A 27,555-nucleotide genomic window follows, 5' to 3' on the forward strand; every position below is an offset into this window, starting at 1 on the left:
AAATAACCCCTTTAAAATTTCGAATACGATTTGTTGTTCTCCGTCGAATGTTTTGGTTCTAATCACATGTAAATGATTTTCATTGTTAAAAGGTTTAGTTTTTTCGTTAAAAGGTAAAAAGCACAATACAGTCAGCGAAACTGATTTCTCTAACGTGGCTTTTGACAAGTTCAGAGAACATTTTCCTTTTGATTAGATTGGGATATGATGTAATCATGACCTGACATGGCAAATTACTAGTCTGCTTTTCAATGCAAATCAAGGTATTGTTGTGTGAGATGATGAATGTGAATTGTTTTTTTTTTGTTGTTGTTGTTGTTTTGGCTGTTCATGCCATAAAAACCCACCGATTTTCTTGGTGAGTAAAAACATTTGACATGTTCTGCTTTTCCGGAACAAAGCCTGGTCTTAGTTGGGGAAAAAAAATAGCAAGAAAAGAAAAAATAACAGGACTGCCTGCACTGACATCTGGTCCTCGGAGCTCCTGGAATAAAGCCGTCCTACCAGGAAACTGCAATCAGATTCAGCAGTGAAGCTTGGAGCACACATGTATTAGCGTTATGTTTTGTGTGTGTGTGTGTGTGTGTGTGTGTGTGTGTGTGTGTGTGTGTGTGTTTTAACTATAATCTGTAACTGAGGTCTATAGAACAACCAGGATATATTTTCTTCTTTAGACTTATAATGAAAAGGAAATGTACTACTGATTTGTACCTTAGTTTGAAAGCTTAGACAAAACAAGATAAATCTGGTTCATGCTGTACACTCCTCTCTCAGAATGGAGGGCAGGAAAAGGATCACATATCATGTAAACACCCTGAAGCAAAAAGTGTCATGTGGTTCTGAGCAGGGCTTTAAAAGAACGCATAAAAAAGGGATACCATGAAGCATGTGAACCGACAGGTCGCATAAGCTTTTAATCATTTTCATATTTTTACCTTTAATTAAAGACTCGAGGCATCTCCAAATATTTGAGAATTTTTAAAGGAACCTTTTATCGGCCTGCAGTAATTTATGTAACACCACACATTAAACATCTACATTGTTTTTTTTTTAGCCCGTAAATAAGAAATTATAATGAATATCTGCTCTTGAAAGAGTCAAGTCTTTTATTACTCTATTTTAGTTTAAATAAAGACTCCAGTGTAGTTTTACACTGGGAATTTCATTGCCAATTATTTGGCACATTTACATTAGCAGCATTTAGCAGACATACTTATCCAGGGGTCTCTATAAATAAATACGCTCTGTTACTGGTTCATTAGGTCAGAGACCAAAAATACTATCAGTCTATAAACTCTGTTGGAAGAGAATACAGAGTCCTGGTTCGAGTACTGCTCATGTTCTCCATATAATTATGCAGATTTCCTCTGGGTTCTTAGATTTCTTTCTACCACCCAAAAACATGCCAGATTGAAGGTTTGTCTGAGACAAATTGCCCCTGAGTGTCAATGAATGTGAGAACATGTGCATACATTGTGGCCTGTACATTGCCTTAGTGTCTATCCAAGATGTATTCCCAGTTTACCACCAGAGTTCCTGGGTCAGGCTGTCGAATGACCTGATCAAGATGAAGTAAATATGAAATGTGATGCAGAATGCTTTCATGAGAAAGAGTACATTACGGGTTAATGCAATGGTGGTGCAAATGTCTTCAGAAGGAAGGATTTGTGGTTATGGTTGGCTTTAGGTTTGGACACTGCAACGTGCAAATAATTATTTTTATTTTTGTATTGTTCCATTGTTAAGTGTTAAGTGTAGGTTTTAAATGTATCTATACATATGCTTATGCTTATTATTATTATTGTTATTATTATTATCATCATTATTATTATAATTACATACTTGTTAAAACAATTTAATATTCTTTACAGTATTTTTGCTGTTGGTAAAAGACAATCCCTGCCTGTGGTTATTGAACTTTGAGAGAAGTGTCTCTCAAGTGAGGAAACCCTACAGGGAAATCTATTCTCAATCATTACTCAGCAGGACAAACAGGATGATTGATTAAAATACTGGACCATTGACCTTATGACCTATGTACCATGTACAATTTGTCCTACAAGCACATTCCTAACCATTAATATTATAAAATAAAAAAGGACAGATGTGAGCAGCATTTCCCTAAATTGCTTATGATTATTTCTCATGTTTCACATTTATCATGTACTGTAGTCTGCAAGAATTCGTGTTTTTTTTTCTGAAGGTGTAATAGACATGCAGGTGTAGAAAAAACATTTAAAAAACTGTACTTAATTATTAAAAATTATTTTTTATTTTTAGTCACCTTTTGTGCATTTTTTTTATTTCTCTGAAACACAGACACATTATAAATGTTTTGTCATTAGTGTTGTGCTGTTGTGTTTTTTTAAATCAAAGGCTTTGGTTTATTCTTCCAGTCCTGCTGTGCATTTCTTCAGCGGAAATTTGATTTAATTAGTCTCAAATATAGTGGTCAATGACCTTGAATCAGATCTGAATAAATCACTGTTCTTTCCAAAAGCATTGATTGCTTGGTGTAGTTTGATCCTCAGTTTTATCATTGATGTTTCCATGTCAATGCTGAGCCATAGTAGTGTTTGTTAATATTACTGTTTTCATGGTTTATATTTTTCGACAAATATTAGAGCCTGCTGGTTAGAAACCATCAATCCACACACCTTAACATCTCATGGACGAAACCACAGATGCGCTGGATTTCGGCTTCTGCCTATACAGCTAATTAAAACACTTGCTTTAGCTTATGTAAATATTAAAGAGCCCTTAAGTACAGAAGGATAAAACATTCAGATGTGCAGAAGGTTATTTTGGGACCAGGTATTTGCTTTGTTATTCAGATCTAACTAGGATCTGTTTACAAAAAAAGCAGGTTATTAATCTCAGCTCATACTAGCTTGAAGGCTATGTCTTATTTTCATTTCAGTCAATAAAGGTGGTGGTAAAGAACTCTATTTACAATTCAAAATGTCAACAAAAAAAATGGCTCTTGAATATGCTTAGCAAACAGATGATGCGGCAAGCAGTGTTGCATTCTCTCAGCTAAAGGCTGTCTGGTTTGAGCCTGAGCCTGAAGTGTGTGCTGAGTTTTCACATCTGAGTGTCTGCCTGTTCGCTGGCTTTTGAATCAATTCAGTTTTATTTTATTATAGCACTTTTCACACTGGACAGCAGCTTTACAGAAAGAAAGAAATTGTAAATGTAAATGTATAAATTGCTTCCTATACTCTATACTCTAATGAGAAAGCCAGTGGCTTTAGCAGCAAGGAAAATCTCATTCCATTCATTATAGTTCCATCATTGTTGAATTTATCAGTGGCTTCCTCCCCACACTTTGTAAAGTGCTAGTACCTGGTTTGGCTATTTTAAAATTACCCCAGGTGTGAATGAATGTGTAAAACTGTGACAATATTCAATATGCTTTCCTAAAGGTGAAGGTGATTGAGTGGCCAAATATGTCTCCAGACCTGAACCCTATTCCCAGTCAGCAAACAAATTTGGCCCAGATTTGGCATCCATCTGGCACAGCTGGCATTCACCTGGCACTGGCATACAGCATGTGGGCCAAACATGGCCCGGTATGGCAGAGGTGGTACCGATTTTAAGGCGGCTCACAAGACATGGGCCAGATGTCATTTAGGAACAGTTATGGGTATTTAACTTGGCTGAGACTTGTCTGGAATCCAGACCTGGTCCACACTAGGACCGTAATTCATTGCGGTATGTGGGCCAAGCAAAAGCTGGTTGTGTGGGCCGGAGCTGGGCCAGAGAAAAATTGCTATGTGGGTTGAGCACATACAGGGCATTTTCGAGGGCAAGGTGGAAAAGCGGGCATTTGTCTAACATCCAGCAGCTCTGTGATCTCATTATGGAGGTGTGGAAGAGGATCCCAGTAACAACCTGTGCAGCTCTGGTGAATTCCAGTCACAGGAGGATTAAGGCAGAGCTGCATAACAATGGTGCTCACACAAGATATTGACACTATGGACAGTTTTGATGTGTTCTCTTAGGCTGTACTCACTTTTGTTGCCAGCTATTTCGACATAATGGCTGTATGTAGAGTTATTTTTAGAGGACAAAAAAATTCGTACTGTTTTAAAAGCTGCACATTGAGATTTATTGATTGATTTATTGTATTGAAATGAATGTTAAATGGAACAAGTTGCAATTCTGTCTCTGAACACCAGGGGATAGTCAACTCTTTTTAAGAAACGCTTACAATTCAGGACAGGAAGCGGAAATAGATTTGAAAGGCGGGATCAGGAAGTTGAGTTTTAAACGCTAGCTAGCTGCAGCACGGAGTACTGCAGTGACTGAGGACTACAGGAGCTTGGACTTTTTACTGGATTGGTATTACTTATATTTTTTAATAAATAATGATATGAAATATATAAATAGTATATAGGAGAATAAATGACAGCTGGGGTATTAATCTGCAAGCGCGCTGGTTAGTTAGCATGATGTGTGCGCTAGCTGTATGGAATTTGCCTGTAATGTAAAAATCCTTATTATTATTAATGTTATTTATTTTATATTCCGCGTCTGATCATTTTTGTATATTTTACCTCTTCATATTTCAAACTGTTGTCTGGCTCATATTGATCATTGGCGCTCAGGTTCGCTTTCACATTCCTTGTGAGAGCTTTCGCTTTCCCTGATGATGATTTGTAAGTGTGAAATGAATGGCAAATTACACCAAATATATAAACAGACACATTTTCTAGCTTTTATTTACAAATCTGGCTTTTTCATGAATATTCAAATCAAGTAAACACATTATTTAATCCAATAAAACAAGTTTGGTTCAATATCATCTTGAGATTACGTCATATAAAACGTTGGACTAAACAACGTGTAGAAACGCGGGGGTGTTCGGATTTATTAAAAGCTATTTTATAATATCTGAAACTCATTAAAGTTAGACATTTGGACTTGAAATATTACTGTACTGTGTATATATCTTCATTCTATTTTACCTTATAAATTAAAGGGGTGTTTATGTATAATCAATAAGAAGATAAGTAATCTTATACCCCCTTTGAGGTGAAAGTATTAGGACTGTGTCGTTCGGCTCTCGGAGATGATTCTCTTGGGTTATCTCTGGGAATCGACTCTCAGGATTCGATTCTTCTCTTCTCTCTCTCTCTCTCTCTCTCTCTCTCTCTCTCTCTCTCTCTCTCACACACCTAAAGTCAGGTGAAGTAGGCTTTTATTGTTATTCCATCTATGTACAATAGTCTACACAGTGTAATGAAACAGGACCAAGGTAGAAGTAGCTTTTACTTGTCATTAATACACTAAAGCAAAACAATTCATTTTCTTTTCCATGGGGTCAGAGTGCAGAGTCATCCATGATACAACACTCAGAATCACAAAAGGTTAAGGGCCTTGCTCAAGGGCCCAAGAGTGGCAAATTGGCAATACTGGGGCTTGAACCTCTGACCTTCTGATCATTAACTTACCACCGAGGTGCTACACAAGACGACAGGAGTTAACAAAAAGTATCACGTAACGCAGAATGACACAAATCTAACTGGGGCATGACTTTAAGTACGCATGCAGGTCGTGTTATCGCTCAGCTGTGTCAAACTCAAACATAGAACATGTAAGTCAAGCAGTACATTCTGCCCTCATGCACATTCACCCAAAACATGCCTGGAATCTTCTCTTGTCTGGCATTTCATTAAAGTTTGGTGTTAGGTTCTGTGCTGTGGTAACTTTTAGGATAGGACACTGTTGACTTGAATATTTAGTACTTCTTGTCACTAATTTTGAACGGGAAGCAAATGTGCAATACACTTATTATTTATTTATTTTTCCTCTGTCCTGTCAGTGCGATCTTGAGAAAGGGGAAACACACCTACACCAGCAATGTCGTCAACATCACAGAAACACAAGGAGTTTGTGGCCGAGCCAATGGGTGAGAAGCCGGTGATGGCACTCGCTGGAATTGGAGATGTGCTCGGAAGGAGGCTGGAGGAAAAAGGCTTTGATAAGGTGAGCAAACTTGTCATTTTAATCATAGAGGAAACGTGTTTGGGATCGTTCTGTAGCTACAGTAGGTGCACACAGACTATACATAAACTTTTGGCTGCCAGCCACCGGGGGGATCATCTGTCTCCTTATCACTGTCCTCTACATCTGCCGCTTTCAACTAAACTACCTGCATGGGTTTGCTCATCACATCCATAAACCTCCTCTTCGACCTTCCTTTAGCATTCTCCTACCGATATACCACCCCCACCCCCTCCATTTTTAAGTCCCCTTTGTTGTTATTATTAAAACAGTCAGATAATTGAAAGTTTTTTCTGCCAGAGCTGCTGTTGTAGAAAATTGAGCAATTGAGTCAGTTTGGAGATAAAAGAATTTAGCATTTTTATGGTGGGATACAGATGTAATGAAGCTCCAGAAAGAGCCCCAATGTGTTCACTTTCAAGCATAAGCCAAACCAGAAGTTGATACATGTGCATTTACACAAGATGTCCTCCTGTAATCAAAGGAAACAAAACAGGTTCTCAGAAGTTCTATTAAAGCTGCGTTTATAGTTTGTGGTAATGTATGTAATGTAAGGGAATGCATGTATTAGAGAGTTTGCAAGTAGAATAAAGCTAATGATGCTTTTACTTTCTGTTCTTCTCCCAGGCGTATGTTGTTCTTGGACAGTTCCTGGTGCTGAAAAAGGATGAAGAGCTGTTTCGGGAATGGTTAAAGGATACCTGTGGGGCGAACTCGAAACAGCAAGGCGATTGTTATGGCTGCCTTCGGGAATGGTGTGACTCCTTCCTGTGATTAGGTTTTGTTGTTTTTTTGTTGTTTTTCTTTTTTTTTTTCTCCTTTCCGAAAGATGTATTCGTAGTCAGCACAGCTTTGGCACCACAACCTGAGTAACTGAGTCACACACACATGATGATTATATTGCCTTGTCTGTTTTTATGTACTTGATCTTCACAGATTTTTTTTTCCCGGCAACATTTTATTGTTTTTATACTAACTGCTTGTTCAAAAAGACAGAACCTGTTTATTCAATGCTATTCACGCCATGCATGTAGCTGTTCTGAACCCGGGGCTCCTGTTGCAGATCATATAATTGCAAGTTAAAGCCGCACCACCCGGATGGTTTTTCTTTAGGAAACAAGCGACATGTTTTTACGACCTCGTACCTTCAGGATGTTGGGGTCTCCTTTTCATTTCGAAACACGAGTTTTAATTGAGGAAAAAAAAATGTTATCAGTCATTTACCTGAAGGATGTTTTAAGAGGATGATCAAAATAAAAGTGATTCAGATGAACGGCTGTGATGTTTTATGTGCTTTTATTCATTCATACAGAATGTATCGAAATTACCGATTGCTCTGTGTACGACATGATTAAGGTTTTTCGCTTAGCAAATATTCTACTTCTAAAAAGTAATCGAAAAAAAAACATTGCAACACTGGCAACTATTTACTGTGAAAGTGAAAACAGATGAAATACATCTTTTGTGTGTCATGCATTTTAGTTTTGAATAAACCTGAGTTACTCTTACGTACTATTAAATATCTATTTATTTATGATAGAAGGATAGATAGAGACACATATACTCAATATGGAAGGAAAGATTCATATCTGCACCTTTTGAAAATCCCATGTAACATTTATTTATTGTTAAGTCCACTCTTCTGGGAAGATGTTCCACCAGTTTTCAGAGTGTGCTTGTGGAGATGTGTGCTTATTAAGTTGTAGGTGAGATGAGGAGGCCTGGGGTGCATTCAGCATTCCAATTCATCCCAAAGATGTTCAGTAGGTTTGAGGTCAGAGCTCTATATCAGGAGATCTTCCACTCCAACCCATGTACGTTCATAGAGCTCACGTAGATGTTTGGGTCTTCTAGTTTAGTTAAAGGGAAAATGCAATTCTACTGCATCCTAGACATCCGATGCAATTGTGTGCCTCCAACATTGTAGAAAAGGTTTGTTGAAGATCACATATGGATGGAAAAGTCAGGTGTCCCAGTACTTTTTTATCTATATAGTGTATGTCTACCACAGTATCCTGAACACAAATTCAGACTTTAATCTGTTATTTGATGGTATTTATACAACTTTAAATCTGGTAAACAGTGTAGTATTTACAGCACATGGTATATGTGTTCTAAGACAGATACTAATCGATGTGACTTAGTTATAGCTGTATTATATAAATTGAATACTTTGTACCTACCTAATTACATTTAAGCAAGAAAAAAAAATCTTATATGACAAAATCTTAATGGTCTCTTCACTCACCAGCCAGACATGCTTCTTTAAAAGCTTCTTGACTTTTTTTACTTTCTTTTTTTTCTTTTTTTCTTTTCAATTATATTCAATGTTGTATAATTTTTTTCCCCAGGCAAACTTATTCACTACATTAGCCTTATAATAGTCTCATATACAAACTAATGAAGAAATCTTTTTTTTTTTATTGTGATGAATGTCACATAATTGGTTTATGTATTATATAAAGTATAACATATTCTTAGTTGTATGAGTTGGTAATCATCTTGAAGAAGCACTACAAGATTTCTTGGTGATATCTTTTATTTTTCATTTAAATTTGTCTGCAGTATTTCTGAAACCCCAAATTGATCACAAGGGTTTTTTAGGGGAGAATTTACAGTGTTTGGTATCATAAACAATGATCTTTTTATTAGCTAACAGTCATCTCTTATTCTGCATGTGAGACGGCTGTTGGCTATTTCCATTTCAGAAAAAACGTTGGCATGTGTTGCAGATGATTTTTAAGTGTAAATATTATATAGATTAATGTGTCTCGGTTTGGCCAATTCCCCCAAAAAACCCACCTTTCGTTCCCTTGACTGAAATATACACGCATACAGAGATACTTAAAAACAAGAATAAAAGCATAAGGAATTTATACATTTTATAGAGCGTGGGGGAGAAAAAAAGATGTTACTTGATTGAGTAATTAAAATAACCATAATAATAAAAACATCCAACCACAGAAATTTTCATTTTCATTGGTTAGAAAAATTATGTGCTTGCATATGTGCGTGTAGTATGTGTGTGTTCACCATTTACACCATGTAGTATAGTTACGTTTGCGTCATTGCTTTCTACCTAATGTACACCTGCCTAATAAAATGGAGACGTAACGTCTCTCAAAGATCACGAAGAAACAGCGTAGCACAAAATGTCCTCACAACTTATGGATGTTAATATATATTCGAATAATCATATTCCAGCTTCAGAAATTTTAAACTCACATTATTTGGTGTTGTGTATGTGTGTGTGTGTGTGTGTGTGTGTGTGTGTGTGTGTGTGTGTGAGCATACACAAATCAATCATCTAAACGAGGCTAATTCAATTCTTGTCGATTTAATGCTCAGAGGAGAGCGCAGAAGAACTTTTTCTCCCTAAAGGGGTTCTCTGAAGTGGGCACCGGGGTGATAAGGGGGTCCTCACAGGCATGGGCATCGCAGTAAGCCATCAAGTCTGCGGCTGCCTTCGATACCTGATAAAGCAAGAGCAAGGACATCAAATAATGTTTGATTAAGCCAGTTTCTTAATATCTAGGACAGTGGTGTCCAACCCAGTCTTCACATTCAATGTTTGCTCATTCTTACTGTAGTGTATTGTGGGAAAATAAAAACAGATGTTGGGAGGGTCCTGAAACACCACTTTAGTATGATGAATACACTTTGGATGTGGGGTTCCTCTGAGGTTTAGATAGATTAAGAGTCTCAGATTTAGACATTTGTTTTAATTGAAACCTTCTGTGCAAGAGAAACATAGGAACTTTAGTAGACTGAGCTTTTTCCTAAGAGAGGAAACAGAGGTGAGTTGAAATACTTGAGATATTGAAGTATTTCAGGAGATCATCTAAGTGACTGCATAAGTAGGACAAGTCAGAAGAACATTTGAAATGAAAACAGGAATTGTTTGGTCAAAAATGCAATATATACAATATATTTAGTACAATTGCACATTTTAGCCCAAATACATTCAGTTAGCTGAGAAACGTTTGATCTCTGGTGCTTGCTTCCTTGGTTCTAAATTGCACAAAATGAATTATTTAAAATTGACATTCGAAAGCTTGACAATGGCAATTGAAAGATATAAAAAGAATGGGTCCTTTATATAAATAAATATAGAAAATCCCAGTAATAAACAACAATACTTTTTTCCATTAACATTAAAGGTTCTTATTAAAAGTTTTATCTTCCACCATATATTAAACCTTTTATGAAACCTTCATGATCCAAATTACTACCAAAGACTTTTGGAAGCAACAGATACCAATCACACAACTTTTGGTACTTACATTAAAAGTAAAAAATATTTATATTTAAAAAATATAATATTTATATTTATATGACTGGGATAAAAATAAATCTCACAAAGCCTTCGATATCTGTAAAAAAAAAAAAAATCAGCCTTGTATACGACTCTAGAACAAACGAGTAGATTTGAGATGCGGATCATGACGACAATCACGATGACGCCAAAAGTTAGACTTTACAATTTTACCAGTTAACCAGTCATCAAAATATACACCGTTATTGTGTTTAACCGTGCAATAAGAACAATAATAACGTGTTTTATGCAATGAATGTGCAATAACAATAATTTAAAACCGTGCAATACTACTACTTATTAGTAGATTTTTTTTTCTTCTTTTGTATTTATACATTGTGTTGTATATACTGTATTATGTTTCTGCTTTTTATATATTTGCACATTTCATATTCTTTGCTGCTGCAAAACAGAAATTTCCCCACTGTAGGATGAATAATGTTATATCTTGTCTTATTTTATCTTATCTCAAAAAACCCCACCAGAATCTTGTATGTTTAACATTTATATTTGGCAACCCAGAAACAAACATGGTGTAAATTTTTACATTCACAGATGGACAATGGATGTACACTGATGTTTTAAACTGAGACTAGCGGATATTGCCTTTAATTTGTGTGCATCACGTGATCATACGAACACCGCTGGTGGCCGATGCTCACACGCCTCACGCATCAAATATAATCCAAGGATGCTTGTCATTTCTATTTTATTCCAACTGAGCATTCTTTTTTCATTTCCCTGCTTCCTCTCTTCACTTCCTATCTCCTCTAAGTGAGGAAAGCGAGGTAAAGATGTGAATGAACATGTTGGTGTTTTAGATTATAAGTATAAGATTAAAGTAATAAGATTCAAGATTATTTAATAATTTATTTAGTATTCATTCTGACTCCAAAACATTCAGAGTGGTGGAGTTAATGCTTTATATGTTTACAGATGAATGTGGTTTTGTGTGTGTGTGTGTGTGTGTGTGTGTGTGTGTGTGTGTGTGTTTGTTGACCTCACTGTTTACGAATCTTATTTTTGTGTTGCTGCCATTGACTTTGCTACATGCTACAGCAAACAAACCCCCAAAAAACTTCAGCACAGGAAACACCTGCGTATCCTTGCTCTAAATGCTCTTGCTCTTGTATCTCCTCTCTTGATGATTCGTATTCCTGCACTGAATTAATTAGAAATCCTTAAACATGGAGGATTTCTTGGCCCCTTACTGAATGAGGTGGGATCGAGGAACCCAGGAGGTACCAGTTATAGTTATTGCTTTCGATTCCAAAACTATTGAAAGAGATGAGCATTACACACCAAGCATGTATTGTGTGAGTGTGTAGATTCATGCATACTTCAATTTCGGGTTCTTTCTTTAAATGACTGTGTGACCTGTGTATTCATTAGGGGATGGAAAAATTAGGCCAATCGTATTAACCCGATTCCAGATTTGTGATATGTGTATTTCTAATTAGTCTGCGAGTCTACGGGTGGAGAAAAAGGTTTTAAAAAAAACAAAAAAAAAAAACAACAACAATCCCTCATGTCTCACCTTGATCCGACAGAAACTAGCTTCAATCTTCAGCTGTTCCACCAGCTTCCTTGCCTGACCGACACTCATGGTGCTGTTCACAGGGGTGTCACCTTTCATCCTGCCATGCACAGAAATCCATGCAATGGCAAAAAATAAAACAAAAAAGCAGCACTAGTATAAGACTATTATTGTACACAAGTTACATTTGAATAATGTTACTAATGTACATGAATTTGTATGAATTGTACTTCCTTAATTGCCAAAGGGACATCAATAAATACCTCAGTGAATCAATTTAGCTTCGTTAATTATTATACTCAATGGTAATGTTTACAGAAATCTCTCAGGTTTAGATGCGAATAGAAGGCCAGCCTCTCTTCCACCACTTAGTTGGATCTCTTGACTTGCCCTTCCCTCAAGAGACTCATCCCCACTACCTTCATTTACTACTTCCTTTCTAAATCCAGCCTCGCATAGAAAACCTTAACCTCACCTTGATAAGTGACAATCTGAACACAACCAATTGCGCAATACTATAAAAACACTGTATTCCTTTAGTCCGTTTAGATCCATTCCTCCTGTACAGTTTCACAATTTATACCTAGGACAGGATCTGAGATTTATATTTATAGCTCAATTAATATGAACTGCTTTGTTCAGCAAGCAAATCAAGAAGACTAGATCCTAAGTGAGTTGTATTACCCACCATCAGAATGCACGATGCTGCTGGCTTTTTCCTTTCATACACGATAAACATTTACATCATTATGTTTCTGCTGCATATTTTCATTTGTTTTCTAGTTAAGATATCATGAATTGGCTGCAGGGGATGAACTGGGCCGAACGTGTCCATGGCCACTCGTAACTAATCAACTGATTCCAAATCGAATTCGACAAAAATGAACTGAATGACATCTCGATGAGCATCATATATGAAAATAGCATTTTCAGATTTCAGAAGAAAATAAGGATGGAAGAAGGAGGAGATGGAAGGGAAAATAGACCACTCGAGATTTATTCGGAATTTTTCCACAATCTCCTCATTTTTCCTCCAAAATCCTACCCTTGTTGTGTTCCTCTTCTGGTGCTCGCCCTCCTCTTCTCTCCTTATTCCTTTTTTCCACCGTGAGTGTTTTGCCTTTCAGTGTAGCCGGACCCCACCCTCACTGACAGTGTGGCTGCTTCCCCGTTCTGTCCAGTCCAGTGCACTGCAATTCTGCTACACTGAGCATCAAGCTTTTGATGGATGCATTAAAAAAAACGCCCCTCTGCAGTGAGTGGAACGAGCCAGAAAGGGCCTGGGGGGCTTTACTATTCTGCAGGTTGGTCTGTACCATTTCTGCTCCAATTAGGTAGGATGAGGGGGAGGTGATGTGTGCTTGGATGAAAATACCCAGCACGATGGCAAACGGTATAAATGATAAGCACTTGCTTTTTGGCATTAAACCAAAGTGCTTTAAAAGCTGTTTGGGTTTGGTGTGTCTATTTTTTGTGCATCAGTAAATCCTGCTTCTCGAGGCTCTCGTTACCATGGGAACTGCTGCAGTCTCAGCCTCTTTGTGTAAATGTGTGGCTCCATTTTGCTTCAGTGGTCTCTCCCACTCAGATATTACCGCTCACTCCATCTCCATATGGCCACATTAACATCTCTGCCTATTCTCCTCCCCCCATCATCCATTCCAGCTCATGTTACATTTATGAACACTTCTGTATGCTGAGACTGTGTATGTGGAAATGCCTCTGAGCTAACAGGCATATCACAGGTTGCATGATATTTTGCATGATATTTTGCATGATGTACTATAATATATATGAAAACTAACTAACGCATAATGCACAACAAAGTTTTGGGATAATACATATCCTTGAATATTTGCCATATGCTTCAGGAACTTTCTGAATTACTGTATTTAAATGGCAAGATTACACACACACACACACACACACACACACACACACACACACACACACACACACACACACATACAAACATACATACATATATATATATATATATATATATATATATATATATATATATATATATATATATATATATATATATATAAATGTATATATATATAAAGAGTGTAACGGTACACAAAAGCCTCAGGTTTTACAGTTTTTCTCAGTTGCATTTTGATGATTTTGTTTGTGAACAATGACAAAGAGACTTTACATTCTGATGGGAATGAAATGTTCATTGACAGAAATACTTACTTTTGAGAGAAGAAATAAGGATTTTGAGAAATGTTCAGGCTTTTGCAAGAAATCCAATGTATTGTGCTGTTTGTACAAATTGTTTTGAGAAATGCACTTACTGGCTTGCAAATATTAAGTATGAATCAAGAAACGCTTTAAATCAACTGAGAATAACAATATTTATCTGAAAAATGCTAATGGAAATATAAAAAGTCAGACAGACAGACAGACAGACAGACAGACAGATAGCTAGATAGCTAGACAGACAGATAGATAGATAGATAGATAGATAGATTAGTAGCTTAGTGGTTAATGCTCTGAATTACTGATTGAAAGATTGGGGGGGTTCAAGCCCCAGTATTGCCAAGATGCAACTTTAGGGCCCTTAAACAAGGCCCTTAAATCTCTGTGCTCCAGGGGTGCTGTATCATCTCTGACTACAGCTTTGTACAATCGCCGGGATATGTGAAGAAAAAATTACTTTGCTGTGACAAGTAGAAAACCTCACTCCTCACTGGGAAAAGGTACAAACTGACCTACAAACTATTTACTCAGTCCTTAGTTATTTATGTCTTTCATAATTCCTTTTCTCATTTCCTTGCTTGTTATTTTCTCCATGTACAGCGACCAGACATCACTTTAAGGCTCACCAATCAGGCATAACATTATGACCACCTGCTTTATATTGTGATGGTCTCCCTTTTGCTTCGCTCCCCACATGCATCAATGAGCGTTGGCCACCCGTGACCCTGTCGCCGGTTCACCACTGTTCCTTCCTTGGAGACCAGGAACACCACACAAGAGCTGCAGTTTTGGAGATGCTCTGATCCAGTCGTCTAGACATCACAATTTAGCCCTTGTATCAAACTCACTCAAATCCTTACACTTCCCCATTTTTCCTGCTTCTAACACATTAATTTTGAGGACAAAATGTTCACTTGCTACCTTATATATCCCACTTACCAAACAGGTACCATGATGAAGAGATACACAGCGACGAAATGCATTTTAGCATCAACCAAAAGTACAAATAGTAGCAATTGTGCAAAATAAGTGCAGATAAATATGTAAAAAGACCTGCATTTTATGTACAACTGAACAGACGTTATACACTGTTTATAACCGTGTCTTAGCGGTGTAGTGTAGTGTTCATTAAGGTGATGGTGGATGGAAAAAAATCAGTGTTATTCACAGCAATTTTAATGCACTAATGTTATGCCTGGTCGGTGTATATTACGTTCTTCGTAACTGCTTTTATATCTGCATGGTAGCCATGACAGCTAAGGCAGTACGTTTGCGTGTATTTTAGTTTTTGTCCCTCTACGCTTTCCGTATTTGAAGTCTAGCCGCAGTGCTAGCAACTGTTTAGTGCTAGCATTGTTACTTTTGCTTCCGGTATGGGGGGATTTGTCTCCATTAAATGGTGAGTATGCGAATATTTCTCACTCTACAGTCCTACGTTTTCGTTTTTAGTCATTCAGATGATGAATAAATGTTTAATGAAGTAGTATTTAAGAAATGTTAGATACCCAGAAGCCCAATCACACTGATGAGATGTTGATGATGATGATCTCTAATGTCCTAAAGTGCTGTTCGATTACTGCAATTAATGAATAATAATTGTTTGAAAGTGTATAGTCTTTATTTTTTAATTTATATATAGGATGTGAACTCTTAGTATTTATTATTGCTGGTCAGGAGGACATTGTGTACCCGCCCATGTGACAGTGTTCAAGCTGTCAGTGTGAATTGATCAGTTTATGGGGACACACCTTTCAGGAGGTTTTTTTTTAGCAATGAACAATAAGAAAGTAAATTGAACAGTCGATCCGAATCAAATCATTATTCAATGCACATGCAAAACAACATCAGTTCTTCTAGGAGCATGGTTTCTGGAAGAACTTGACAGGTAGGTTGCTTCAAAACATCTTGGACAACAAACCACATGTAGGCTTCCTCAAATCCTTCTGTATCTTCAGATAATCCCTGACGGACTCGATGGGCCAAAATGATGACTTCCAAAACTATTGTTTTTCTCTATGCATGATGGATGAAGGATCTGCCTGTGTTACTCAGCATTGAGAACACCATCAATCCTGACCGAATCTCATACTGCGTATGCAGAAATGCAGCTCTAAAACTTGCAGGAAACCGCCACCATGCTTCACTGTTGCGGCTCATCAGTGCCATTTTTCTGCCTCCAGTTCTTATGTTTTCATGCATAGTTGAATCGCTTAGCCTTGTTTTCATGTCGGAGGTTTGGCTTTTTGATTGCAATTTGTCCATGAAAACCACATTTGACCAGACTTCTCCACACAGAGGATGGTTTTTCCTTTTCTCCACTTCTTTGCTGATGGGTGTTTTCCGATGATGTTGAAGGGAAGTAAGCGTGATGTGTCTTTCATCCACTGCATTTAGTTTCCGTGGTCGACCGTTTCGTCTACGGTCTTCAAAAGCCTGTTTATTTGTGATTTTTCCAAAATAGCTTGAAGAGCACATCTTGAAAACCTCAGTCTTCTTTGAAATCTTTGCCTTGGTGAGACTTTGCTGATGCAGTAGAACTGCCTTGTGATTTTGGAGGCTGTTTTTTCTCAAACACGCCTCCTACACAGCTGTTTCTGTTTCAGTTCATGATTTAGTTTTAACCCACATATGAAATTAGTACTGGATTCTGATCTTACAAAATCCCTGACTTTGTACAAAGTGTGTAAAAGTAAGAGTTAAAAGTAAAGAATTAAAAGCTAAATATTGATGTGATTTGGATTTCTCTTCTTTTCATTTGCTTTCCATTTTGTTCATTGCTTAAAAAAAATTATTATTATTATTTTTTAATAAAAACAGTTTTTTTCCCCCACAACTACTTAAAACTTTAACACAGTACTGTACACACACTTTAGGGCAGGACGGCCAAACGTTTTCCTATGATGTGCCAAAATTCTAAATATATGTTGCTGTATATTATATTAATTATATGATGTTCCTCTTATGTATGATGCCATAATATTTCAAAATAAATAAATGAATCGAAAAACGTGACTTTTTAATCTGCTTAACTGATGCAGTTTAACTTTTAAAGTTTTACTCTCTATTTCAGATAAACTTATAGTATGAATGAAAACTTCAACAAATCATTCATTAATGAAGATATTCCCATTTATAGTACAATAAAGTCAATCCTTAATACAGCGTATTAAAGCTATAAGGAACACAGTCATTACGCTTGTAATATCAGTAAGTGACCTCTATTTGAGAAACATGAATCTGGTCTTTATTTTTTCAAAGCTTTTTTTTTTTTATTTGGCTTATTGCAATTGAATTATTTTCTCTCAGATAAACTTAGATAAAAATATAGTAAAATAGAGATAAATAAATCTTAGATAAAGTTAGATGACAAATAGATATGCAGATATTTTACATATGCTTTATGTGCATGCTTTTCTACTTTATTTCATTGTTTCTTATATACACATATTTAATAAAATTTTTTGTAGCTTAAAAATAGATTTATTGAAAAATATTTTTTATATTAAATTAGAAATGAAGACCTGAATTGGTATGAAAAGAAAGGTCACAGTTCTTCTAAAAAAAAAATTTGAAAATGTTTAGTGGCAGCAGCCTCACATTCACAGGGTCCTGGGTTCGATCTTGGATTATTGTCAGTGTTAAGTTTTGTGCCCATTTGTGTTTCTTCTGGCTTCTCTGGTTTCCTCCCACTTATCCCAGTGGGTGGATTGTTTACACTTGAAGTCCCCTTAGGCGTAAAGGTGTGTATTTGGGTGTGCATCGACTGGCAATCCAGTCTGGATGTGTTCCTGCCTCATGCCCAGTATTTCCTGCATAATCTCCAGATCCACCATGACTCATGACCATGAATAAAGCGCTTGCTGAAGATAAATTAAATCAATTCTCTCTAAACACGATTTTCATACATTCTACCGAGCAAATGCCGAAGGTTTGGAGTTTGATGTAGAAGTAGTTGTTGTTTCTGTAAAGACCTAGAAGCCTTCAGGAGCATACTTTGTGTCTGATTTTTTTTTTTTTTACTATAATTTACAGTATTTAATGTTTATTTCTCTTGTTCTTGGTGACGACAGCAATCGGATAAGAAGACACCAGTCAGCCATCATATGCTCAAAATGAGTACCGGATTAGACCCTGCGTTTGGAAGTTCAAACCTCTGATTCTCACACAGCACAATGAAGAGAACCAGTCAGAAATAACAAAAAAAAAGGTTCTGCACGTGTCTTGAGTTTGTATGCAGAGTTTAAGGCATTTAGTCTCGACCTGATTAGTCAGACGGAGAACTGAATCGGATGGACTCGGTGATGGGTCCGGTTCTGGTCTGGCTCCAGGACGTGGCAGCTGTGACTCTGCTGAGAGCTCGCCGGACGCTGCTGCGGGCTGCCATTTTCCTCTGCGTGGTGGTGCTGCTGCTTTGGGTGTCGGTCTTCTTGTATGGCAGCTTCTACTACTCCTACATGCCCAGTGTCAGCTTCTCTACACCTGTAAACTACCGGTACAGGTACAAGCTCTTTTGTTTCTGTTAGCCATGTTTTTTCTAGATGAATAGGTGAATTAGCACGAGGAGTTTTTTTCACAGTTTTGGATTCTAATGTTATTATAGGTTATATATTGTGCACCTTTTGTTTGAAACCATCCATTTATCATGATCAGAAATATTCAAACATGTAACGTGCAGGTGTTTCCTGTTACCCAAACTTTCCCTGTTAGACTGTTCAAACAAAGAATTATTCTGAATGTATGCTTTAAGTTTGAGCTTTGAGTTTCCCCTGTGAAGGCTGCATGATAGACTAACATACAGACAAGAGAGCAATTTTACAGCAAACTGGGGCAAAAGTCATTGCACAAGCATTGGCATACTTGGTGTACCTCAAAGCAGATGCTGAACTCGTTCAAAGCGATTGAAAGGCCAAAGTGTGGAGGAAGAGACAACTGTTTACGAACTTAAACATACAGTAAAGGCTCATTGGTCAAGCATGGTGCAGGTAGTGTCATGGCTACTTTGGCTTGCATGACTGCTTCTGGAACAGACCCACTAATTTTATTGATGATGTAACTCATGAAGGAAGCATGAGATTAAATTCAAGAGTCTACAATAATATTCTGTCTGAAATTTCTACTGAGAGAATTGTGGGGGGGAGGGCCTTATCATGTAGTAACACACTGCCAACACAACACAGAATTTTATCAAGGAAACTGGAACGTTTTAGACTGGCTACTACTTAACCATTATTCTTCAATTGAGCATTCAATTCCCAGAAGAGTGAAACCTCTTCAGAGATATATAAAATCACCTAAAAGATGCTACTGTATAAGCCTGGGCTTCACCAAAAATAGTATGTAACAGTTTAGTGATGTACATGAACCACTGGGTTGATGCATTATTTTAAAGCAGGGGATATGCAACCAATAATAAAGTGCTATTTACTTTAAGGGTGTAGGTTTCTAGTAGTTTTACTCACTGAAAGATTGAGTGGTTTGGGGTGCCATGTTAAAAATGAAATAATGATTAATTATATGTAAAATGTATAATTATATATTTGAATCTTTTGTTTCAGAAGCGATTGTGATTCTCTGGAGTCTGTTCTTTGTTCCTTCCCAGTGGCTAACGTCTCTCTCCTAAAAAATGGAAAAGAGCAGGTAAGATCCTTGCATTGATCACTTATTCCTTCTACAAACAAACTGTAAAGCTTTACAGTGGTTAAGGGGGTTCAAGACCCGGTATCACCAAGCTGCCACTCTTGGGCCCTTGAGTAACGCCCTTAATATGCTCCAGGGGGCGCTGTATCACGGCTGACCCTGTACTCTGACTCCTCAGCTCCTGAACAAGCTGGGATATGCGGAGATAATAATTTTACTGCTGTCATGTATAAGTGACAAATAAAGGCTTTTTTAAAGGCCACACATCTGTCAAAAAAAATCCTTTTGAAAGACAAGACGGTTCAATAGCAATAAATTCTGTCTGTGCCGTAGGTGCTGATGTACGGTCAGCCTTATCAAATCTCGCTCGCGCTGGAGATGCCTGAATCGCCTGTTAACGAGCAGCTCGGCATGTTCATGATCAAGATGTCCTGTTACACCAAAGACGGAAAAACCGTTTCCACCGTGGCCCGCTCTGTGAGTAAGAATTACAGTTCGGTCCTTTACGGTCCTCTGTGGCTGATGACAGCTGTTGATAAGTTTGTGGTCCAGTTGTTTAGATGCTGTGGCATATTTGGGTCAATGAAAAGAACCGATTTCTAATCAAACTACTATAACAAAAGTAAAAAAAAACCACTAGAGGGTGCCCTGTACTTCAAAATTCTAGTAGGGGAAGGAGTAGTTTACTGGTTAAGGCTTTAGACTTTGGACCAGAAGGTTTTTAGTTTAAATTCCAGCACCACCAAGCCAAGCTGCCACTGCTGGGCCCTTGAGCAAGGCCCTTACCCTGTTTATTGTAAGTACCTCTAGATAAGCACGTCCGCCAAATGCCATAAATATAAATGTAGTATGTGGAATATCACCAGTGCAGCATATCTGCTGATTTTTTTCAGCCCCAATGCAGTAAATGGTAACCTCTAATATAGCAGGATCTTATTGTGCAGCACTGTGGGCTAATTTAAGCACTTCTTGAAAAAATATGATGTATTTATAATATGTCGAATACATATGAACAAATCGAATAAAATAAACATTTGACAAAAGTGAGGCAAAACCTCCCTAGATATTTTTAGGATATCAGGCGACAGATTTTTTTTAAGCATATAAAATTCAAATTTAGTACACAATAAAAATGGCGTCTAGCCCAAATCGTCGCACCTTAATACAGTCGAGGCGGTCCATACGCAAAATCCTTTATTCTAGACTCCAGAACTTCTTCTGCAGCTGTCCCAGTTCATTCACAGTTATATGAAGCATGTGATTGTTTGCTTAAATACATGTTTCTTGCCTTGTATAGTTCTGACATTGCTGATATTTTAAACCTGGAATCAGAATTATACATTTGTGTATACAACTGTGTGTTTTCCCATCAGGCCATGCTGCATTATCGCTCCAGTCTCCTGCAGACCCTCAGCACTTTGGTGTTCTCCCCGGTGTTGCTCACAGGTTTGTCAGAGCAGAAGCAGCTTATAGAGGTGGAGCTTTTCTCAGACTACAGGTCAGACTCGGTGAGTATGGAGGAAAAAATAAAATAAAATACGGACACGTGTGATTTTAGCTAATTTGTGTGAAATGTGTCAAAGCTGTTTGACCTTTTTTGAGAGTTTTTAAAGTCTAATAAGCCTCACAGATTTCTTTGTATTCATCTCAATGCATAGACAACGATACGATGCATTAAAGCTGCGAAGATGCAATGCGATACGATTCCCCCATTACGATTCGATTTGATTCAACGTAATGCGATTCAATGGAGAAAATAAGATGCTCAATTTACTTAAGTGCCTTCTGACTTCTAATGCACGGCCCTTTCACGGCAGTAGTCTGACAAAAAGAAAAAAGATGAAATAAAGCCAGATGTTCTTTTCCTGTTCTGTCTCCAAGAAGATGCAGCTCTACCTCTGCCATGTTAATCTCTATTCTATGTGACTCTCAGGACACGCCTCGGTCTCCGTAGCGTCCTGATTACGTCGTATTCACGTAGCGGCGGCGGTGCTGAGGAACGCGCTCGAGAAACTGTTTAGCGAAGAGAAATCAATCTACATATCAAATATTGGTCACAAATCATTGGTCTCTTCTGAAGTAATAAAAGTATAGTGCATCTACTAATAATTATTTATCTTTATTGATCTTACTGGGATTTATTGTAAATAGGTCACTTATGCACTTCTGGTTGGATTGCATTCCATTGGCTCCATACAAGGACCTTGCACAATGACAAAGTTTAATCTAATTTAATTATAATCGAATAATCTAATAAAAATATATAAATAAATAAAAAATTTTACCAATGCAAATATGTTAAAAACGATGCATTGTGATACAAATGGCAGCTTGTATCCGATCCACACTTTTTTAAACCGATGCGTCACATCGTTAACTTTTATGCCGATGCACCGAGGCGAATCAGTGAATCTTAACATCTGTAGGCTCCAATAATCTTAGATTTCATAGATGTTCTCAGTTACTTTGATATTCTCTTTTACTTTGCAGTATCATCCCACTATCGGGGCTGTGATAGAGATCCAGTCTCGGCGTGTTCAGATTTACTCTGCCCAGCTTCGGATCCACGCCTACTTCACTGGGATCAGGTGTGAACCATGTTCAGCTTTCACACTCATTTCATTAACCTTTTTCCTCTTCTTCTTTTTCTTCTGTTCTGCTCCAGTTTAGGGTCACCACAGCGAATCGTCTGTTTCCATATCAGCATGTACTCATCACCTCTCTCTCATCATGTACTCTTTAATCGCTTTCTGTACTGTTTCATATGTAAACTGAATAAAAATGTTTTTAATAAACAAACAAAATCATATGTATTAAATAATACACTATATTGCCAAAAGTATTGGGTCACCTAGTCATAAGTATCGTATGTCCTTTTAGAGCATCCCATTCTACAGTTATTTCCAATTTGCTCTTATAATTGCCTCCACTCATCTTGGTAGATGTTCCACTAGATTTTGGCGTGTGCTTGTGAAGATTTTCGCTTATTCAGACACAAGAGTGTTTAGTAAAATCAGGTAGGTGAGGTGAGGAGGCCTCGGGTGCAGTCAGCATTCCAGTTCATCCCAAAATTATTCAATAGGGATTAGATTAAAGATCTAAAGCGGGAGATCTTCATGGAGTTTGTTTTGTGCATTGTCATACTGGAACAGGTTTGGTTCTCCTAGTTCAAGTGAAGGGAAAATTTCATGCTCCTGCATCCAAAGACATCCTATAAAATTGTGTGCCTCAAACTTCCCGATAACACTTTGGGAAAGAACCACATATGGCTGGGAAAGTCAGGTGACCCAATACTTTTGGCTTTATATTATAGCATATTATTAGTCTGACCAATTATTACCGCATTAAAGTTTTTAATCTTAGCCTATTCCTTTGTGCTGTCATTCCACAGATACCTCTTGCATAATTTCCCTCTAACATCAGCAGTCATCGGAGTTGCCAGTAACTTCACGTTCCTCAGCTTTATTGTGTTGTTTAGTTATCTGCAGTTCATCTGGGGAGGATTGTGGCCTCCAGAGCAGGTCAGAGTCCAGGTATGCCATCTACACTCTTTTCAAATCCAGATGATCCTGTTCCAGATGACAAGTTGCAGTCAGTTCCTGAATTATAGTTTTGCTCAGTTGCTTTGGAGCAATTTTTGCAAACCAGTCAGTGCATTACTCAAAACAATTTGTACAGACAGTACAATACATTGGATTTCTTGCAAAAGCCTGTACCTTTCTCAAATCATTAGTTCATCTATCAAAAGTAAGTATTTGTGTTTTTCTGTGTGGCATGCATTAGATGTCAACAGCACAAATTTTACACTATGTGTAATATATTGATTGCATGAGACCGGACAGGATTCGCTCTGTCGCCAATTAAAGGCCCGCGAGATTCACCTTTGACCTATTTCAGAGAACCAGTTTATCATTGGTTGATCTGATGCCGTTTACTCACCTTCATTAGTGATATTCCACATTCATCAGCATATTAGGACAACTGGTTTTAAAGATTTTCCTATGCAATGAAATGATGCCGAGATGTTTTGGGGGTTATGACTGTTCAGGTGAAATGCAGTGTAATGTATTTTCAACAATATAACATGAACGACTGATAATGTAGGAAACTGTGGCCAATTGTACACCATCGATTAAATGAAATTGCATTCGCTATCAGTTCAAAGCAACAAGAAATTGCTTTTTCAATGTGTATAAGTGACTGCAGGATGTAAGGTTGAACAAGTAGTTTTTAGAAATTACATTTCTGAGCTGAGTAACGTTCCAAAGCAACTGAGAAAAACTGTAATGGTACTCTGGGTGAGGAAGTGTTGAAACATACAACATTTCACAGGTAGACTCAACCCTAGACGTACAAACTAAAGTCTGATGCCAGAGATGTTTTAACTGGCCATCCGGTGCTCCTTCTGACTGTGCGTGCAGCCTTGTGCTGCCACCTGTTGGCGTGTTACAAAACTAGACATCGTACAAAGTACTTATATTGTTCTGACTTTTACATTTCTTGCGTAGGTAATGATGGGGGACACGACGCGTCTACAAAAGAGGAGAGAGGAGGCCCTGAGGCGCATACGCACAACAGCAAGCGCACCAAGTAAGAGAACTAAGAACCCTCCTCTAGAGTATTCCCTCTGTTTTTAAGACACAGTACGTGATTTATCTCAATAAATAATTCAATTATGTTGTCTTATTTTTGAATACTGGTTATAAAGGGAATAAAAATAATAGGTGAGTGTGTCGGGTGTGAGTAGGAAGCCCCGCCCCTTTTACTGTGGTAAAAACAGGATACTTGTATAATAATATACGTCAGTAAACAGGGTGGTACCCTTTGTAGTGAATGTTTATACAGATGCAGAGTTGTTTGGTGCATGCGTTTATGTAATCTTGCACATGTTTACCAGATCTGAAGTATGAAAGGGAACAAGATGCTCCTCCAGACCAACTGGAAGATAACGAACGAACTGAGGGTGAGTTTTTTTCTAATCAAAGGCCATGCATGGGTAGAACGGTTTAGAGAGGCTGGAATGTCTCTGAGGCCCTCTAGTGGCTGGGTAAAAATTTTAAACCGTCTGATCTCACGAAATGAACAGACCTGGACCTAAAACACTTTGGTTAAACATTTAAAGACACATATTTACAAATAAGATCTCATTTTAAGTGTAAGAATAGAAGAGGTGTAACGGTACACGTATTCACACAGGGCTTTTTGGTTCAGTGCACATGTGAACCGAATCCAATCCTTTTTACGCGTGGAACATTTGAGTTTGTAGTGCGTTTGTAAAACTCAGATTTTGTTTTGAGCATGCGTGAAATCGCCGCAACTTCCTGTGTTTTTTCAACCGTCTCGCAATATGGATTCTTTTGTGTTTTATGTCCAGCTTTAAAACATTTTCGTAAAAGAAGAAGATATTTGGTAAAGTACGCCGAAATAAGTAGAACAGTTAAGTGGAACATATCGTAACCGTCCCAAAATTGAACCAAACCGTATCTTAAAAACCGAGTTACATCCGGAAGCGTAGATTTTGTGTACCATTACACCTCTGAAGAATAGTGATTTGATGTCTAATCTAGCTCGTGGTGGTGATATGACAACTAGGAAACCAGCGCAAGTGAATAAAGTGATGTTTAAACCAAGGCAGTGGACACATGCTATATTTCATAAGTCACTCCTTTTAACATGGAAGAAACGAGGCATAAAATGTTTAAAAGTACAACAAGCAGTCAAGAGCATTAAATGCCTACGTCAAGATTGGTCAAAAAAATCTGGAAGTCTGAGCACTGAATCTGACTCTGGGAAAGCCTTAATACTGCTTTTATTAAGTTTTATGAGAACATGCCTAAGTTCAAGCACATTTCTATACTTCGGGCTTTGTTGTTTTTGTTTTTCAGGTGATCTAGACATAATCGGTGCAATGAGTTCAGTGAGTGAATCTTCACCAAATAAAGGGAATGGTGAGTAAACAAAGCACACACACACACATCCTCACATGCACGCATGCCAATATTTCTAATCTCACACATCCTGTCTCGCTGCACCAGATCTCAATGTTCCGGATGTACCAGAGATCAATGCAAGTGACGCCACTGAGCTCGACCAGAGAGACACCAGCTTAAGGCAAAGGCACGGGCCTTGGATGCGTCTTTGAGTTCACGTTAAGTGAAAGCCAACACGCTTGGACATTTTCCTCTTGAACTACATTGGTGCTGTGTGTGTGTGTGTGTGTGTGTGTCTGTGTCCATGTGCACAGACAAGCCAGATCACAGCAGTGCTGTGTATGTGTGTGTAGCCATCTGTATTACTGGTAGAAGCTTGTTTAATTGTTTACATCACTGAGCTTGAACATCCCCCAGCACTCCAGCTGCTTTTTCACCAGAATAATGACTAACACTAACGCACAGCTCAGATGAATATAAATACAGCCAATGCTTAATCCTGGACACACCGCTTAAAGACACTCCTATGGCCCTCCGCTCATTTATTTGACTTGTAATGAAGCTGAGCTGAGCTCTTGGGTCAAAGAGTCTCATCTGTTACATTTCGCTTAATCTGTTATTGGGTTCACTTTGTTGTGTTGAAGTTACAGCTGAACACAGGTCAGTGTACACCGATCAGGCATAACAATATGACCGGTGATTATCTCTTCAGCATGCCACCTGTTAGTGGGTGGAGTTTATCAGGCAGCAAGTGGAAAAATGGTTTGACAAATTGTGGCGGCTAGACGACTGGGTCAGAACATCTCCAAAACTACAGCTCTCGTGGGGTTTTCCTGGTCTGCATTGATCAGTGTCTATCAAAAGTGGTCCAACAGTGTTGAACCGGCGACAAGGTCACGGGTGGACAAGGCCCATTGATGCACGTGGGGAGCAAAGGCTGGTCCGTGTGGTCCGATCCAACAGACGAACTCCTGTAGCTCAGACTGCTGAAGAGGGTAATGCTGTTGATGCTCGACAGGTCTGGACTGTTTTGGCAGCAGAAGAGGGACCAACACAATGTTAGGCAGGTGGTCATAATGTTAAGCCTGATCAGGGTGTATGTGGTGAAAGTAATGTTCATACAGTGCGTATAACTAATAAATACAAATATTGTTAGTAATATGTTATATTGACACCTTTTGTATTATATTGTACCAGCTGAAGGCTGAAGATTGTACCATAAGAGCAGGATTTTTAAAAGTAGTATTTGAAACGTATAGAGGGTCATTATATGAGGATCGGTTGTTCAAGTGTTTTTTTAAATGTGTGCGGCAGCCTGGGAAAACCACTAAATTTCAGAAAAATGCAGATTTTAAAGAAAGAAAAAAAAACCCATCCTGCTACTTAAATGTAAAAATACCTATTTCAGCAAAACGATGTTGAAATCTTTGACTTGATTCCTAACTCCCCATGATCCTGTTGGATTAGGAACGTTGCCTGAAGATGTTTTTAAATTATATCTGGCTAGCCGAGTATGCTTTCCTGACACAGTCCCGCTTCGATCAAGTGTTACGTGTCATAACGAACCTGAGTTCAGAATTTTTTTCTTTCTGTTTATACAGCAAAAAAAGCTGTAAAGATGAAATACTAATAAAACTAATTTTGAACTTACCCACCGGAATACATTCGGATTTACATTTTGGCAGACGTCTATGTCGAGAACAATTTACAACTACACAGTGACAGTTAAGCGCTTTGCTCTTGGGCCCAGTCGTGCTCTTGGTGGGGCTGGGATTTGAACTTGTGACCACCTGATTCAGAGTCAAATGCCGTAATCACTGAGCTACCTCCTAGAGTAGTGACCATTCCACCTCGGTTGTACTTATGTGAACAGTGTTGAGTAAAATTCAAGAGTTACGTGAGGCTCCAGGTAATAAAAT

At 37.9% G+C, this 27,555-nt stretch overlaps 3 protein-coding genes across 4 annotated transcripts; 2 read left to right on the top strand and 1 right to left on the bottom strand.

Moving 5' to 3' along the window:
- The first annotated feature begins 4,217 nt into the window (after positions 1–4,217).
- On the top strand, positions 4,218–7,282 carry banf1 (BAF nuclear assembly factor 1). Its single transcript, XM_046867694.1, has 3 exons — positions 4,218–4,344; positions 5,828–5,991; positions 6,637–7,282. The coding sequence occupies exons 2-3, from the start codon at positions 5,866–5,868 to the stop codon at positions 6,781–6,783; spliced, it is 273 nt and encodes a 90-aa protein (XP_046723650.1). The 5' UTR covers positions 4,218–4,344; positions 5,828–5,865; the 3' UTR covers positions 6,784–7,282.
- A 1,248-nt stretch (positions 7,283–8,530) lies between these two features.
- On the bottom strand, positions 8,531–13,077 carry gng3 (guanine nucleotide binding protein (G protein), gamma 3). The gene is made up of 3 exons (XM_046867695.1): positions 12,907–13,077; positions 11,862–11,961; positions 8,531–9,482 (listed from the first exon to the last, which is right to left on the bottom strand). Exons 2-3 carry the CDS (start codon positions 11,958–11,960, stop codon positions 9,354–9,356), a joined length of 228 nt encoding a protein of 75 aa, XP_046723651.1. The 5' UTR covers position 11,961; positions 12,907–13,077; the 3' UTR covers positions 8,531–9,353.
- Positions 13,078–15,373: 2,296 nt separating this feature from the next.
- bscl2 (BSCL2 lipid droplet biogenesis associated, seipin) lies at positions 15,374–27,555 on the top strand. Of its 2 annotated transcripts, none has more exons than XM_046867692.1 (11): positions 15,374–15,468; positions 18,140–18,567; positions 19,625–19,706; positions 20,040–20,183; positions 21,080–21,214; positions 22,197–22,294; positions 23,098–23,239; positions 24,215–24,296; positions 24,604–24,669; positions 25,592–25,654; positions 25,742–27,555. In XM_046867692.1, the coding sequence occupies exons 2-11, from the start codon at positions 18,359–18,361 to the stop codon at positions 25,846–25,848; spliced, it is 1,128 nt and encodes a 375-aa protein (XP_046723648.1). In that variant the 5' UTR covers positions 15,374–15,468; positions 18,140–18,358; the 3' UTR covers positions 25,849–27,555. The 2 variants fall into 2 exon arrangements, with proteins under 2 accessions (XP_046723648.1, XP_046723649.1); XM_046867693.1 differs by having other exon boundaries at positions 23,098–23,227.

Source organism: Silurus meridionalis, chromosome 15, assembly GCF_014805685.1.
Source record: "Silurus meridionalis isolate SWU-2019-XX chromosome 15, ASM1480568v1, whole genome shotgun sequence".
Lineage (NCBI taxonomy): Eukaryota > Metazoa > Chordata > Actinopteri > Siluriformes > Siluridae > Silurus > Silurus meridionalis.